We start from the raw sequence: 15,714 nt of genomic DNA, 5'->3' as shown, positions 1-15,714 counted from the left end.
TCGTGGTTGTCATTAGTTCTTCCAGTGTTAACTATCGTAATGTTTTAGCTCAGAGTTTCTCATAGATGGTACCAATTTATTTTGGTTAAATACCGTAGATGGTCAAGCCGCTGGTCAGCGAACAGGCTGACGTGCACACTCTCCGGAGATAGTCGTCGGTAGAGATGAAGAGACTTAAAAAGCACTCCAAAAGAGAGTTAGAATAACACCGGGGATGGATCCCGGCAAGTCATTCTGATGCTCAAATTAGAGTTTCACGAGAAGAAGAATAATGACTTGGAAAAAATTAGGGTTTTGTGTGTGTATACCTATGCCCCTCGAAGTGGGCAACCTTTTAAAGAGTTATTTATGTGATCGTTCCCAAAGCTCGTGCCTCCCTTTACGTTTTATTTGGGAGGAGGGAAGGGAAGATAAGGGAAGGAGAGGAGAGGGTAAATAAGAGGAAGGGGGATTTTAATCCTTGTTTGGGATGGAGTCAGTTAAGGAGGGGAAGGAGAGAGAAGTGTAAACTTTAACCTTCCATGCTCATGAATCGTTAAAATTTCTCACACTCTGATTTGAGGTGTAAGGAAGGGGAAGGAGAACTCAAAAATATTTTATTCTAATTTTACCCCTGATTTGAGGTGTAAGCAAGGGGAAGGAGAACTCAAAAATATTTTATTCTAATTTTACCTCTATTTTAAAATATTAATTCTCAAATTAACACATCTATTGAGACCGAGAGGAGGTGAGGTTGGCCGTCGAGGCCAAGGTCGATAACGAAACTAAGAGGAGGTCGACAACCGAGACCGAGTTGGAAATGAGGTTGGCCGCCGAGGCCCAAGTCGACAAACGAGAGCTGAGAGGAAGTCAGCAATCGAGACCGAACTAGAGATGAGGTCGGTTGCCGAGGCCGAGGTCAGCAGATGAGACCTGAGAGGAGGTTGGCAACTGAGATCGAGCTGAAGATGAGGTCAACCGTTGAGTCCGAGGTTGGTAGACAAGACCGAGAGGAGGTCGACAATCGAAACCGAGTTGGAGATGAGGTCGACCACCGAGACCGGGGTCAGTAGACGAGACCTGAGAGAAGGTTGGCAGTCGAGACCGAGTTGGAGATAAGGTCGGCCACTGGGACCGAGTTCGACAGCCGAGATTGAGCTGAGGTCAGTAGCCGAGACCAAGCTGAGGTCGGTAGCCAAGACCGAGAGGAGGTCGGTAACAGAGACCGAGGCTAGATGAAGGTTGACTATTGAGGTCAAAGTCGGTAGCGGAGACCTAGGTCATGTTTGGGACCTCTGGGCCTTGTCTGGCTCACCTTGGTTTTGATTGGAAGCTCAGTATGACTTCAGCCTCTACGTGACACGTGGAGGCAATAGGTTTCCGCCGTATCATAGTATAAATGATGCAACACTAAAAGAAATCAAAACTCACAAAGAGCAAAATTCAAGATGAATTGAGATCTATGTTATAGACCCAATAATAACCTATTCTCCTAAATAGGCTCAAGTTACTTGACTGTGCCTATTATGACTATGTTATAGGCACCTCTATTCACTTTCTTATGGAATTCTTTTGACAAATTATTAATGATGTATAAGTGCGACAGTGTGTTATTATATATGATTATCATAAATTTTTAAATCTAATTAACTTGATTCGCTAGAGCTTATAGAGTTAATAATTATTTAGTATCAGTGATGCAACGCTAAAAGAAATCAAAACTCACAAAGAGAAAAATTCTATAAAAAATAAATAATTTAACAAGATGAATTGAGATCCTTATTGACTCGATAATAACCTAATTTTTCCTAAATAGGCTCAAGTACCTACTTGCTTATTACTATTAAAAACATAATAATAGATTTTATTAAACTAAATTAAAAACTTTAAACCTAATTATATATTTTAAAAATTATGTTTTTCTCCTCCATCAAGAGCAACTCAATTTTGTCGAATGAGGAAGTAGGAAAATGAGACTTTCCTACGTCAAACATAGGCAGAGGGGTTTGTCAAGGGGCACCTTGGGAAGTTGACTGTAGCACTTGGATATCAAAGAACATTTCACAAGCTATTTGATGATCCTACCATAACCTATACTTGAGTTTCTTCTATGGGATTAGGCATCATTCATAGCTTCCATGGGGTCTGGAAATGTTTGTGTATAATTGTGTTCAATTCGAGGTGCCCCTATAGAGGAAAGTGATGTAGAAGGAGGTGCAGGCATTAAAACTAGAAGGAGCATGACTTACAGGAAAATCAAAAAATAAAGAAGGCTCAAATGTCTCTTGATGTGTTCATAATACTAAGAATTAGTACCAACTTTTCTCCAAAATGGAAACAGTTCATCAGATTGAGCATGAAACTTTTTTAAGGAAATTGTAGGAAAGCATTTGAGGTGTAGTCATATAAGGATATATTCTCCTATGTTCTACACCTTATGTTTATGGTGTGTATTAACATGTGTTTATAATTTTTATTACTTGTTGCAATTTTCCTCCTAACATTGATATAGATCTCTTTAATAGTTTCTGAGAAACTCTCAGCAGATTCAAATGATTGGAAAGAGATATGTTCAAAAATCAGGTCAATAGTTTGGTGAACTTTATGCCCATAAACATTTGAATGACATCTACCAATTCTGGATTTTTTATCCACTAGACATTTAAGTATGTTTCATGAACTACAATCGACTACGTCAGTTTAACTATTAGATGAATTGCAAATTATATTTAAGTTGGGTGGAAAGCAACTTTTATTAGCTGCTCCAGAAGTAATGGATTTGACATCCATATCTAACTCCACGAATGTGCATAACTCATACAAAAATCCTTGATTTTTTATCCACTATACATTTAAGTATGTTTCATAAACTTTGATTATCATATCTTACATGATAATCAAAGAAATTTTATTAACCTAGAATATATGATACTTTAGTCTTTTTGACAAGAAAAATTTTGATCCTAGTGGTGAAAGTGTAGGTTGAACTCATTTGGCAATATGTAGTAGCATCAATGCCTCATAGTCTACTGTAAAAGTCATATGTGGAGTGGCAATGCCATGATTCATTGAGTTTTTATGCTACAAAAGAAATTTGGTGTCCTTGATTCAAGGTACCTATTATTACCATTCCAGATGCACTAAACACAACCTTGGATTGTTTGGAGGGGTCAACATGTCTACGGACAAGGGTTTTAGGTATTCTTAATCTCCTAGGAGTCTAAGAAGTAGACGTAGTTCAACGGAATTCCCCTTTCTTAAGAAAAATCGTGAAGATTATGTGGGTTTAGACAAAAATGCAGTACCAACTTAGCCCCATAATTCCTTCTTTATCTTTATTTCTTTATTCTAATAGTTCATCGAAATGGTTAACCTTTTTCTCATCCTCTGGACTCCCAGTCCCCTTATGTTCAGGTTCAAAATGTATAGTTAAGACTGACATAGGTATTTTACATTTTGATGCTATCCTATCGTTACCATGACAATACTAGCATTGCATGTTATTGCTTGTCACTTGAAGGTGGATGTGTGATTTCCTATTCTCGATGGTATGGGAGTTAGTATCTACTATTTGGATGATAGAGCAAAGAGTTGGGTAACCTATTTCAAAATTTTCTAGGTGTGTTAATGAATCTATTAAGGGTCATGTGAGACCTCAAGTTTATTATTATACTAAGGATTATGGGTTAATTGAGAAACTTTATAAGCTTAGATGATAGAGCTACTGTTTACTTGGGCTTAAAACATTTTTGGTTGGTCCTCATAAGTTAATGAGGTAGCTCTCTTAACTAAGCAGGTTGTAGTAGGTGTATCTACATTCTTCCTTGACTTTAAACTTCACAATGTGTGTGTATCTTAAGCTTAATTTGGTATTTTCTTACACTTAGGATGATTGCTCCAGATTTATCCATTTGTTGATTGGTTAATCTTTTTTATTGTATTATATTTTTCTTCCATTAGTCTCATCCCATGCCAGTGAATCGTAGATTCTTCCCCTAATTATTCTAAGTTTCCTTGGAAACTTTTCTCTAGTAGTTCAGACAAATTTGTTTTGCCAAATTGTACTCGTTGGTGCTCATTTGTGTCACACTAGTCAAAATAATCTTTCATGTTAACTAACCAATTGAGGAATGAGTTTCAATTCAACTTATTAAAAGTGCGAACTTTTGACTTTTAACATTCTTTGTCATGTTATGCTAACTAGGAATGAATTGTTATTTGCTTCACTTTCCTTAAGCTGGTTATTTGATTCCAATAAGGCTGAATTACGTTCAAAAAATACATTTGGGGGAACTGTATATTCTACCTTACAAATGATAAAAAAAACAATCTGCTCATCCTCTGGACTCCCAGTCTCCTTATGTTCAGGTTCAAAATGTATAGTTAAGACTGACATAGGTATTTTACATTTTGATGCTATCCTATCGTTACCATGACAATACTAGCATTGCATGTTATTGCTTGTCACTTGAAGGTGGATGTGTGATTTCCTATTCTCGATGGTATGGGAGTTAGAATCTACTATTTGGATGATAGATCAAAGAGTTGGGTAACCTATTTCAAAATTTTCTAGGTGTGTTAATGAATCTATTAAGGGTCATGTGAGACCTCAAGTTTATTATTATACTAAGGATTATGGGTTAATTGAGAAACTTTATAAGCTTAGATGATAGAGCTACTGTTTACTTGGGCTTAAAACATTTTTGGTTGGTCCTCATAAGTTAATGAGGTAGCTCTCTTAACTAAGCAGGTTGTAGTAGGTGTATCTACATTCTTCCTTGACTTTAAACTTCACAATGTGTGTGTATCTTAAGCTTAATTTGGTATTTTTCTTACACTTAGGATGATTGCTCCAGATTTATCCATTTGTTGATTGGTTAATCTTTTTTATTGTATTATATTTTTCTTCCATTAGTCTCATCCCATGCCAGTGAATCGTAGATTCTTCCCCTAATTATTCTAAGTTTCCTTGGAAACTTTTCTCTAGTAGTTCAGACAAATTTGTTTTGCCAAATTGTACTCGTTGGTGCTCATTTGTGTCACACTAGTCAAAATAATCTTTCATGTTAACTAACCAATTGAGGAATGAGTTTCGATTCAACTTATTAAAAGTGCGAACTTTTGACTTTTAACATTCTTTGTCATGTTATGCTAACTAGGAATGAATTGTTATTTGCTTCACTTTCCTTAAGCTGGTTATTTGATTCCAATAAGGCTGAATTACGTTCAAAAAATACATTTGGGCGAACTGTATATTCTACCTTACAAATGATGAAAAAAACAATCTAATAAAAGAACACAAGTAAATTTTGGCTTCTTGGTAGTTTTTTTCCTTGTAAATAAATATACGAAACTAGAAGAGCTAAGAAAATTTTCCTATCTAAAATTTAGCAGGTCACAAATCTGAACCATGCTTTCTACTTTAATAGTAATTCTCCTATTAATTTGTGTTATCCAGGGGATAGACGCTTTTCACAGTGGAAAGGATCAGTGGTTGACTCAGTTGTTGGTGTTTTCCTCACACAAAATGTTGCAGATCATCTTTCAAGGTATGACAAGTACTTGGATATTTATGGTGGTTTTTTCTTGTTGATATATTTGGTAATATTAACATGAATAACATAAAGACAATATGAATAGATTGCCACTAGCATTTGCATGTAAACAGTTTTTTAATCTTCACAGCTCTGCCTTCATGACACTTGCTGCAACATTTCCTTCAAAGTCTAAAGAAGATAATGAAGTAGCTCAGGTGGAGAAGAGTCACTTAGATATGGAAATGCAAATGGAATCCATCAAATTCCCAGATTACTGTAAGAAATTTCAAGAACAGATGTTGAGCAAAGAGTCGCATGACCAAATCTCTCAAGGCCCTATATGTGTAAATGAAGGTTACGACAGCAAATCATTCTCTAGTGGAACTGAAGCTAACATTGCAGACATCTCCAGTAATCAGATTGTCGTACATGAACCTAACAATAAATTACGCATGGAAACAGGACTGACAGGAAGTACGCATCTAGAAGAAGCCGATGACAGATTGTCATTTGATGGCATTGCTTCATCACCTAATTCTGTTGTTTCACCTCAAAACTTCTCAGGAAAACGAGTTCAGATAAATGATGGCATCCAGCTAAACTCATGGTCAATCTGCCAAGATGAAGATTTGATAACTGGAAGCATCCTCAATTTGGGATGCTCACCCTCATTCTTAGAGCTTTTACAGATGGCAGAGGCAATGAAAGAAGGTAAATTTCAAGGTGGAAATGATTGGGAGGAGTATATAATCCCAGAAAGGAAAATCTCATGTTCAGAGCTTGGCAATTTAGGTATTTCAACTGCTTGCAAGCCATCTTCTTCCCATGACTTCTCAGCATCTGAATTGATGGATGTGACAAGTGTAAATTTAATAAGTGATAGATGCAGCTTAGAAAAGGTGATCGTTACAAATGGTGAGAAGCAAATTGATGCTGCAGTTAATTTTTCAGTAGTCACAACAACCGAGAATACTGTCCACCCAAAGGTAATGCTAGTTTGTGACCATAGGCTTGAAGGTCACTCTTTTGCACAAATTGGAACACTTTCTTCACAGAAAGTAACTAGCTTAGAGTCTGAAGTTAGAATTTACTAACAATTTTCTCATCATAAAAACTTTCAGAAAAGGGAAAAGGAGGCCTCAACTAGTGAATCCATTTACTGGATGCATTCACATTTAAATGGCGACAATAAAGTTGAAATTCAGCAAGAAGAACATGGTAATCTCCAGGCTGACAAAGCAGATAGAACTAAGACTCAACTACACAATCAGCAACAAGTTTCAAACCTTTCTAATGGACAAAGAAATCCATCGAAGGTGTTTCATGATGTCAAATTAAGCCTAAAAAATGAGTTATGCATTTTACAGATGGTTCCTGCTGAAACAGCAGGTGTTCTGGAAGACAAATTGGTTAAAGTTGAAAAAGATAGCAAGGAGCCCTGTGACTGGGATATATTGAGGAGAGAGACAAATCCAAGTGACACTAGAAGAGAGAGAAAAGAAGAGACAATGGACTCATTGGATTGGGAAGCAGTAAGACAAGCAGATGTAAAGGAGATATCTGAAGCCATCAGAGAGCGAGGAATGAACAACAAGCTAGCAAAGAGGATTCAAGTATGATTGAAGCAGCTCAAAAATTTCAAGTTCTTGCCATGTTTTATCTGCCATTCTATAGTTGCATTCTGGTGCACAATTTTTTACTGCCATGTCAATGTTAGATTAATTTTTGTTGGCACCGGAGTGTCTCGACTCGGTTTTGGATCATTGATCTGCTTTGGATCATCAATGACAACTACCTGACCAAAATTTATTGGACGGTGTAATGCCTCTTAGACGATTGGCTGATCCAAAGGATCAAGAAAAGGTCAGACAAGGGATGTTCTTGCAGGGAACTTCCAGGCATCATAATCTCGAGGTTCTTGCTTGTCACTAAGATGAGGGGATGATCATTAGGGATCTCCTTGACATTGTGATCTATGAAGGTCCTTGTCATGAAGATGAGGGAGATGGAATTCATTGGATCTATGAGAGAGTTGGATTTTCTTTTTTTAAGACGAGATAACCATGCCACAAAGATCATGGTGGAACAACAATCGTCTCCCAAATGCAACGACTCTTTTGCGGAATAGTAGCACATCAAATTTTAGGTACCGTTGAACCATTTATGCCTTTGAACTCTCTTAGGAGGAAAGATGATCAAGTGAGGAGAGGAACTGCTTGGAAGCTTTGATGTTTTAATGAGCTAAGAGAGTGAGGATTTGGGTCTCTTAAATGGGATTGGAGGGGCATCACCAACAGGTCCACTTATGGTGGCTATTGGAGTAGAAACAGCGATCATAATTCACTGCACAGCAATTCAAGTGGGACTAAAAGCATATAATAACACATTTTTGGCATCAAGTTGTTAAAACATCTAATCCATACCACAATGATTTTAGTAATGAAACTAAAAGTCTCCTCATAGTATTCACCATAATTTTTGTGAAAAATTCTTGTATAGCAAATCTTTCTTTATAGTGGTTTATACTTTCATCTGCCTTTTATTTTAAATGAAACCAAATCTACATTCTTAGGCTTTGGCACAAGGTTCTAATTCTCATTTCCAACTACAATCTTAATTTCCTCCTCCTCCTCCATTCTTTAACACCTTTCATCCCTTAAAAAGTCTTAATTTCCGCATCCTCCTTCATTCTTTAACACCTTTCATCCCTTAAAAGATGTAGGCTTATAATCATCCAAGGGTCAAAACAAACACCAATAATAAATGCTTACTGAGTCAGCTTCTAGATAACGAGCTAGTTTAGCTCATTGCCTTTTGGATTTTCTTAAAGCATTTTCATCCTTTTCAATATTACACATGATCCAGTTGAGATCAGGATGGGTTAACGACGGGTGAAAAGTTCGGATAACAACACTTATGGAATGACAAGTCAACTCAAGGAAAAGGTTGGTTGTCGCACTGGGATTAGGATGACCTCCGAACTATTGATGTTCTGCACTCAGCAAAAGAAAGTTAGAAGGGGGCTTAGGCAAATCTCGACGTGACCTCTCTCTAACACTCACGTCAAACCTTAGAGGAGAGAATAGCAAATAGGTGAGATAACATAGAATAATATACCTCTCGATATTGACATCATTACCTTATATAGGGACGAAGAGCGGTGAAAAACTATCTCGCCTTTTCTCAAAGGACGAACTTGTATTATCGTCGTTCCTCTCCCGCTAACACACATGTATCATTGTCATTCCTCTCCTGCCTTTGTAACTGTCACGGTCGTGCTTCAATTTGGGCTCTTCAAGTCTCTGGCTCCCAAACGTACTCATGCTCCTGAACCCTCAGCTTTCGAGTACTTGGGCGGTCGGGCACTCGGACGCCCAAACAATCAACACTCAGGTGCTCAGGAGATGAGCGCTTAGGTGCCCATGGAAGAGGATGGCTGGCCTGAGGTTGGAGGACTTCCTAGTGAATTACATAGCACTCAACAACATTGCTTTTCTATTTGGAAAAAGTGGGCCCCACTTTGGTGAATGACATTGTGCTCAATAGCATTGCAACAGAACTATACTCGTTGTATGTGACAAAAAGCTTCTTCGATCTGGTCTCGAACCTCTCAGATCCCCACTAGGGCGCTCGCTCCTCCTTCTCGATCCACTCTTTCCCTTCACTATGAGCAGCGGCTGAACGACCATCCTAAGGTTAGAAGACTAGACCGTGTTGCCCTTGCTATAAGGGCTATGACTTTCGGTCGTGTCACAACATGAAAAGTTGATTTTTGACCTTGGATCCACGAAATTGGCGGGCGACCAAGTCCTAAGCTCAAGTGGCCTCCTCAGCCGTGTCGAAGGTGCTGAGCCACACTCGATTCTTCTTCCTCGAATCCCAAATCTCCGCCACGTACCTCCCCCACGACTGCTTGTCTTTCACGCCCGCCACTTCCGAGGCATCGTTGCGCCCTTCGCTACTGACTATCTGTTGGATAATATTAGATAGATAGGGGTAGTTTTGTTATTTATCATGTTATCTTTCTGTATATATATTTTCCTATGCTATGTATTATAATCAACTTTGATGATTACATCTTTAATAGAAAAACCTAGTCGTTTCTTTTGGTTTTATGTTTATGTTAACATGGTATCAGAGCACCAGGTTGGATTTTGATGATTTCTCTGGCCGCCGTGGAAGGTTCTTCTCCGTCTATCCCCTATTTTGATCCGCCGCCGCCTATCCCTATTTTGATCCGCCGCCGCTCCTTAGCATCGCCGCCGCCTCCCCTGCATATCATCTGCCGCGATTTTGGGTGTTCTCTGCCGCAGTTCTGGTCGACGCCCGAACAGAGATCTTGGACCGCCGCCGCTGCCTATTTTGATCCGCCGCTGCTCCTTCTCTCGCGCACAGAGCACCGCCGCCGCCGCTCCTTCTCTCGCGCACAGTTGTCGCGATTCTCTGCAATCTCCACGACAGCGAGATTTCTGCATACCATCTGAAGCAAGCAGCAACAACAAAAAGAAACGACTAGGTTTTTCTATTAAAGATGTAATCATCAAAGTTGATTATAATACATAGCATAGGAAAATATATATACAGAAAGATAACATGATAAATGACAAAACTACCCCTATCTATCTAATATTATCCAACATTCCCCCTCAAACTCATGATGCATTAATAGGAAGCATCGAGAGTTTGTTAGTTAGAAAACGGAAGCGTTTAACTGAATGTGATTTTGTGAACAAATCTGCAATTTGCATAGAGGAGGAAACAAAGGGCAAAGTAATGGTGCCATGTTGAAGATGATGGCGTGTGAGATGACAATCAATCTCAATGTGCTTTGTGCGCTCATGGAAAACTGAGTTATGGGCAATTTGAATGGCACTCTTGTTATCACAGTACATAGGAGTGGGTCCAGAGAGAGAAACACCCATATCAGAAAGTAGCCAACGTAACCAAACTATCTCTGCAGTGGAAGAAGCCATGGCACGATACTCAGCTTCTGTAGAGGAACGGGAGACAATGTCTTGCTTCTTGCTCTTCCAAGAGATAAGAGAGTCTCCTAGGAAAATGCAAAACCCTGTGGTAGACTTACGATCAGTAGGGTCACCAGCCCAATCAGCATCAGAGTAAGCATGCAGCTCCAAGGAAGAGGATGAGGGAAAGAGAAGACCCTGAAATTGAGTGCCTCGAAGATATCGAAGAATGCGAAGAACAGCTGCCCAATGCACTGTAGTAGGAGAGACAACAAATTGACTGACAATATGTACAGCATAAGCAATATCAGGTCTAGTAATGGTGAGATACACCAAGTTGCCAACCAACGTACGATATAGAGTGGGATCAGATAAAGGAACACCATCGGAGGAGACATATTTTGCATTAACCTCAAGAGGGGTGTCAACTGCTCGAGTATCAGAGAGACGAGCTTGCTCAAGAATGTTGGCAATATACTTAGATTGAGAAAGAAGATAACCTCTAGGAGAATAAGCAACTTCAATCCCCAAGAAATAGCGGAGAGGACCTAAATCCTTCATCTCAAACTGTTGTGCTAACCGTAATTTTAACTCTGCAATCCCATCAACATCATCTCCTGTGATAATCATGTCATCAACATATAAAGAGAGTATGATACGACCATGAGAAGTAACCTTTAGAAATAAAGCAGAGTCGTGATTACTAGAATGGAAGCCAAGAGATGTAATCACATTGGAAAATTTCTCAAACCAAGCCCGTGGAGCTTGTTTGAGACCATAAAGAGACCTCTTTAACTTACACACCTCCCCTGGATTATGAGAAACACCTGATGGAGGTACCATGTAAACCTCCTCATGAAGATCACCATTTAAGAACGCATTTTTGACATCCATCTGAAAAATATCCCACTGACGAACAGATGCAACTGCAATAAGAGTACGAATGGTAGTCATCTTGGCAACTGGAGCAAATGTTTCTTCATAATCCATACCATATTGTTGTGAGAATCCTTTAGCAACAAGCCGAGCTTTATAACGCTCAACTGACCCATCAGACTTGGTTTTAATTTTGTATACCCACCGAGATCCAATAGCATGTTTTCCTGGTGGAAGAGGTACCAGGTCCCAAGTATTTGTTTTGTGCAAGGCAGAAAGTTCCTCAGCCATGGCCTGCTGCCAAAGAGGATCAAGAATAGCCTCTTTATAGGAAGATGGCTCAGACAAATTATGTATGGAAGTGAGAAAAGAAACAAAGGAAGTAGAGTAAGTGGAGTAAACAAAATCTGGCAATTGAGTGGACTTACGAACACGTGCAGGGTTTTCTTGGGAGGTCGTAGGAGCTTCAATGTCATCCCTGCAATTCTCAGGAGCAGCAAACACTGATTGATGAGCAGGGAGAATTCCTTTATCAGAACTAGAGGTGGACTTAAGTCGAATCTCTTCTGCCAATAACTCATTGACCACATCATCAACACTTGGAAGAGGATGACGATGTAAGATCGTCCCACGAAGTCCTTCAAAATCATCTCGTAAGGCCATTAAAAATTGAACCAAACGTTGTTGCTCTCTATAGTCAGTAAACGTTTGGAGCGCCTGCAAATCTACAGGTTCATTAAGAGCTAGTTGATCCCACAAATTAGACATGGCTGAATAGAATTCCTGAATGCTCATGTGATTTTGTTTAAGAGCCCGAATATCATTCTCTAACTGATACTGCTTTGCAAAATTAGATTGAACATACAATCTTTTTAAATGATCCCACACATCCTTAGCCTTCTCATATTTTGCAAGTTGCATCCCTATTGATTGTGAAACAGAATTGTTGATCCAAGTAATGATTTTTGAGTTGTTTACTTCCCAATTTTCCAACTCTTTTGCATCTTGGGGCTTAACAGAAGTTCCATCAATATAGCCCCACATTCTTTTGCCTTTTAAAAAATTTTTCATAACGTAACTCCAATAAGAATAATTCTGTTCATTCAGTTGTGCACTAATTGATTGAAGTGAATCATCCTTTTCGCCAGCCATATTTGATAAGCAATAACAATAACAGAATATAGCAAATAGCAAGCAGCCTCCGAAGCACAGATAAGTTCTTTGATCCGCCGCCTATCTCCTGTTCCAATGTGATTACATCTCTTGGCTTCCATTCTAGTAATCACGACTCTGCTTTATTTCTAAAGGTTACTTCTCATGGTCGTATCATACTCTCTTTATATGTTGATGACATGATTATCACAGGAGATGATGTTGATGGGATTGCAGAGTTAAAATTACGGTTAGCACAACAGTTTGAGATGAAGGATTTAAGTCCTCTCCGCTATTTCTTGGGGATTGAAGTTGCTTATTCTCCTAGAGGTTATCTTCTTTCTCAATCTAAGTATATTGCCAACATTCTTGAGCAAGCTCGTCTCTCTGATACTCGAGCAGTTGACACCCCTCTTGAGGTTAATGCAAAATATGTCTCCTCCGATGGTGTTCCTTTATCTGATCCCACTCTATATCGTACGTTGGTTGGCAACTTGGTGTATCTCACCATTACTAGACCTGATATTGCTTATGCTGTACATATTGTCAGTCAATTTGTTGTCTCTCCTACTACAGTGCATTGGGCAGCTGTTCTTCGCATTCTTCGATATCTTCGAGGCACTCAATTTCAGGGTCTTCTCTTTCCCTCATCCTCTTCCTTGGAGCTGCATGCTTACTCTGATGCAGATTGGGCTGGTGACCCTACTGATCGTAAGTCTACCACAGGGTTTTGCATTTTCCTAGGAGACTCTTATCTCTTGGAAGAGCAAGAAGCAAGGCATTGTCTCCCGTTCCTCTACAGAAGCTGAGTATCGTGCCATGGCTTCTTCCACTGCAGAGATAGTTTGGTTACGTTGACTACTTTCTGATATGGGTGTTTCTCTCTCTGGACCCACTCCTATGTACTGTGATAACAAGAGTGTCATTCAAATTGCCCATAACTCAGTTTTCCATGAGCGCACAAAGCACATTAAGATTGATTGTCATCTCACACGCCATCATCTTCAACATGGCACCATTACTTTGCCCTTTGTTTCCTCCTCTATGCAAATTGCAGATTTGTTCACAAAATCACATTCAGTTAAACGTTTCCGTTTTCTAACTAACAAACTCTCGATGCTTCCTATTAATGCATCATGAGTTTGAGGGGGAATGTTGGATAATATTAGATAGATAGGGGTAGTTTTGTCATTTATCATGTTATTTTTCTGTATATATATTTTCCTATGCTATGTATTATAATCAACTTGGATGATTACATCTTTAATAGAAAAACCTAGTCGTTTCTTTTGGTTTTATGTTTATGTTAACACTATCGACATCTCCTTTTTGCTTCCTTTTTATTGCCAAGAGAAGAAGATGTGCTCGGGTGCGCCCAAGCGCTCAGGAGCACAACCCATTCGGGCTCAAGAGTGGACACATAGGTGTGTCTTGTTGACTTGGGATGGATTGGATACTGCCGGTATTATGAGTCGCCCTCCAAGTCGAGTTGAGGAACTGTAGTATATGAGACTCGATTAGAGTGTTGTACTGAGGACAATAGGATATCGAAGTGGCTTGAGCAATTGAGCTGATAAGATTGAAGTAGCGAAGCATTGGAGGAGAAAAGATACTGATTACTTTCAAGATTAACTAAATACAATTGAATCTAGTGTAAATACACTGACTTAAATCGGAAGAGATAACCATGACAACTCCTTCAGAAAAGGAGAGGATATCACTGAGGCAATCCTATTCAAGACAGAACGGAAGAAATTGATGAAGGCGACTTCATCTGAGATGGAGAAAATTTTAAGACGACTCTGTCCTAGACAGAGGAAATTGTTGAAGGTGACTTCGTCTGAGATGGAGAAAATTTTAAACCAACTTTGTCCTAAACAAAGGAAAATATTGAGACGACTCTGTCCCAAACAGAGGAAATTATTGAAGGCGACTCTGTCAGAGATGGAGGAAAATTTGAGGCGATTTATCTCATACAGAAGAAATATTTGAGATGACTTTATCCCAGATAGAGGAAAATACTAAGGGTGACTCCGTTCAAGATAGAAAAAATTATTGAAGGCAACTCCGTTCAAGACAGAGAAAAATTTGAGATGAATTGCTTGGAGATCTTTATACAGACCAACAATTCTCATAAGAGGAATTCTCATAATAAGAAATATTTAGGCCATTAAAGCTTTGTAGCATATATTTTTTAAAAGAAATAGAAAAATCCTATACAATATTAGAAGTAAATAACTTGACCCAAGAGATCATTCTCAAATGTAGTAAGGTCGAAGATGGAAACATTCCATAGGCGACTGAGGTGCTTACCTTTGGAGTCCTATAAGTAGTAAGCTCTCGAGATGAACTTCCAACGTATCCTATAAGGTACTTCCCAACAGGGCTCAAGTTTTTTGACCTCTCCAGTAGGTTGCACATTCTTCCATATGATGTTGCCCACCTAAAAAGAGCGAGGAACCACCCTCCAATTGTAAGCCTGACACATTCGTTACTTATATGCTCGAAACCAAGAAACCACTTTGTTCCAAGTTTCCTCTATTAGATCTAACTTGAGGACGCATTTCTCAGCGTTGTCTTCATTGTATGTACTGATCCTTGTAGACTCCATCCCAATTTCGACCAGCATCATTGCCTCCCTGCCAGACTAGATGGAATGGTGTCATTCCTATCCCCTTTCGTGGTGTTGTACGGTAAGACCATAGGATGCTCAACAATTCATCCACCTAGCGTCCTCCGACGTGATCCAATTTTATCTTGAGTCCTTGAATCAACTCTTGATTGACCATCTCGGCTTGCCATTACTCTATGGGTGCGCTACCAAGCTGAATGTTTGTTGGATGTCGAGCTCTCAGCACCACTCCTGGAGCTTCTTCCCCTAGAACTGCCTACCATTGTTGGATATCAACCTTCAGGGCATCTAAATCGGCACACCATTTTTTTCCATTGGAATTTAAGGATGACTTCTTCTATGATTCAGGCTAAGAGCTCGTCTTCCACCCATTTGGAGAAGCAATCCATGGCAACTAGGAGGATCTTCTTCTGAGCCAAAAGACCGTCATTACCTTCAGGAACTTGGTCAGGTGGTTAGACAACCTCTGGTATCGTAGGCAATTCAGACAAGTCACGATTAAATGAGCAATATCTTGTTCGAGTGTCGGCCAAAAGTATCCTGCCAATCGAACTTTTTTAGTTTCTTCCTCCCA

The 15,714-nt window shown here is 39.3% G+C and overlaps 1 protein-coding gene across 1 annotated transcript in view; it reads left to right on the top strand.

Moving 5' to 3' along the window:
• Positions 1-15,714, top strand: part of LOC141822424 (DNA glycosylase/AP lyase ROS1-like) — a 50,787-nt gene that overhangs the window by 18,638 nt on the left and 16,435 nt on the right. Inside the window, 2 exon segments of the mRNA XM_074709872.1 lie at positions 5,438-5,528; positions 5,665-7,129. Of these exon segments, the coding sequence (XP_074565973.1) occupies positions 5,438-5,528; positions 5,665-7,129 (1,556 nt within the window).

This window comes from Curcuma longa, chromosome 2 (assembly GCF_044706935.1).
Source record: "Curcuma longa cultivar G26 ecotype Majalengka, Jawa Barat chromosome 2, ITB_CL_G26_1.1, whole genome shotgun sequence".
NCBI classification, from domain to species: domain Eukaryota; kingdom Viridiplantae; phylum Streptophyta; class Magnoliopsida; order Zingiberales; family Zingiberaceae; genus Curcuma; species Curcuma longa.
Note: the sequence above shows the minus strand (reverse complement) of the source record. Positions and strands in the feature narration are given on the sequence as shown.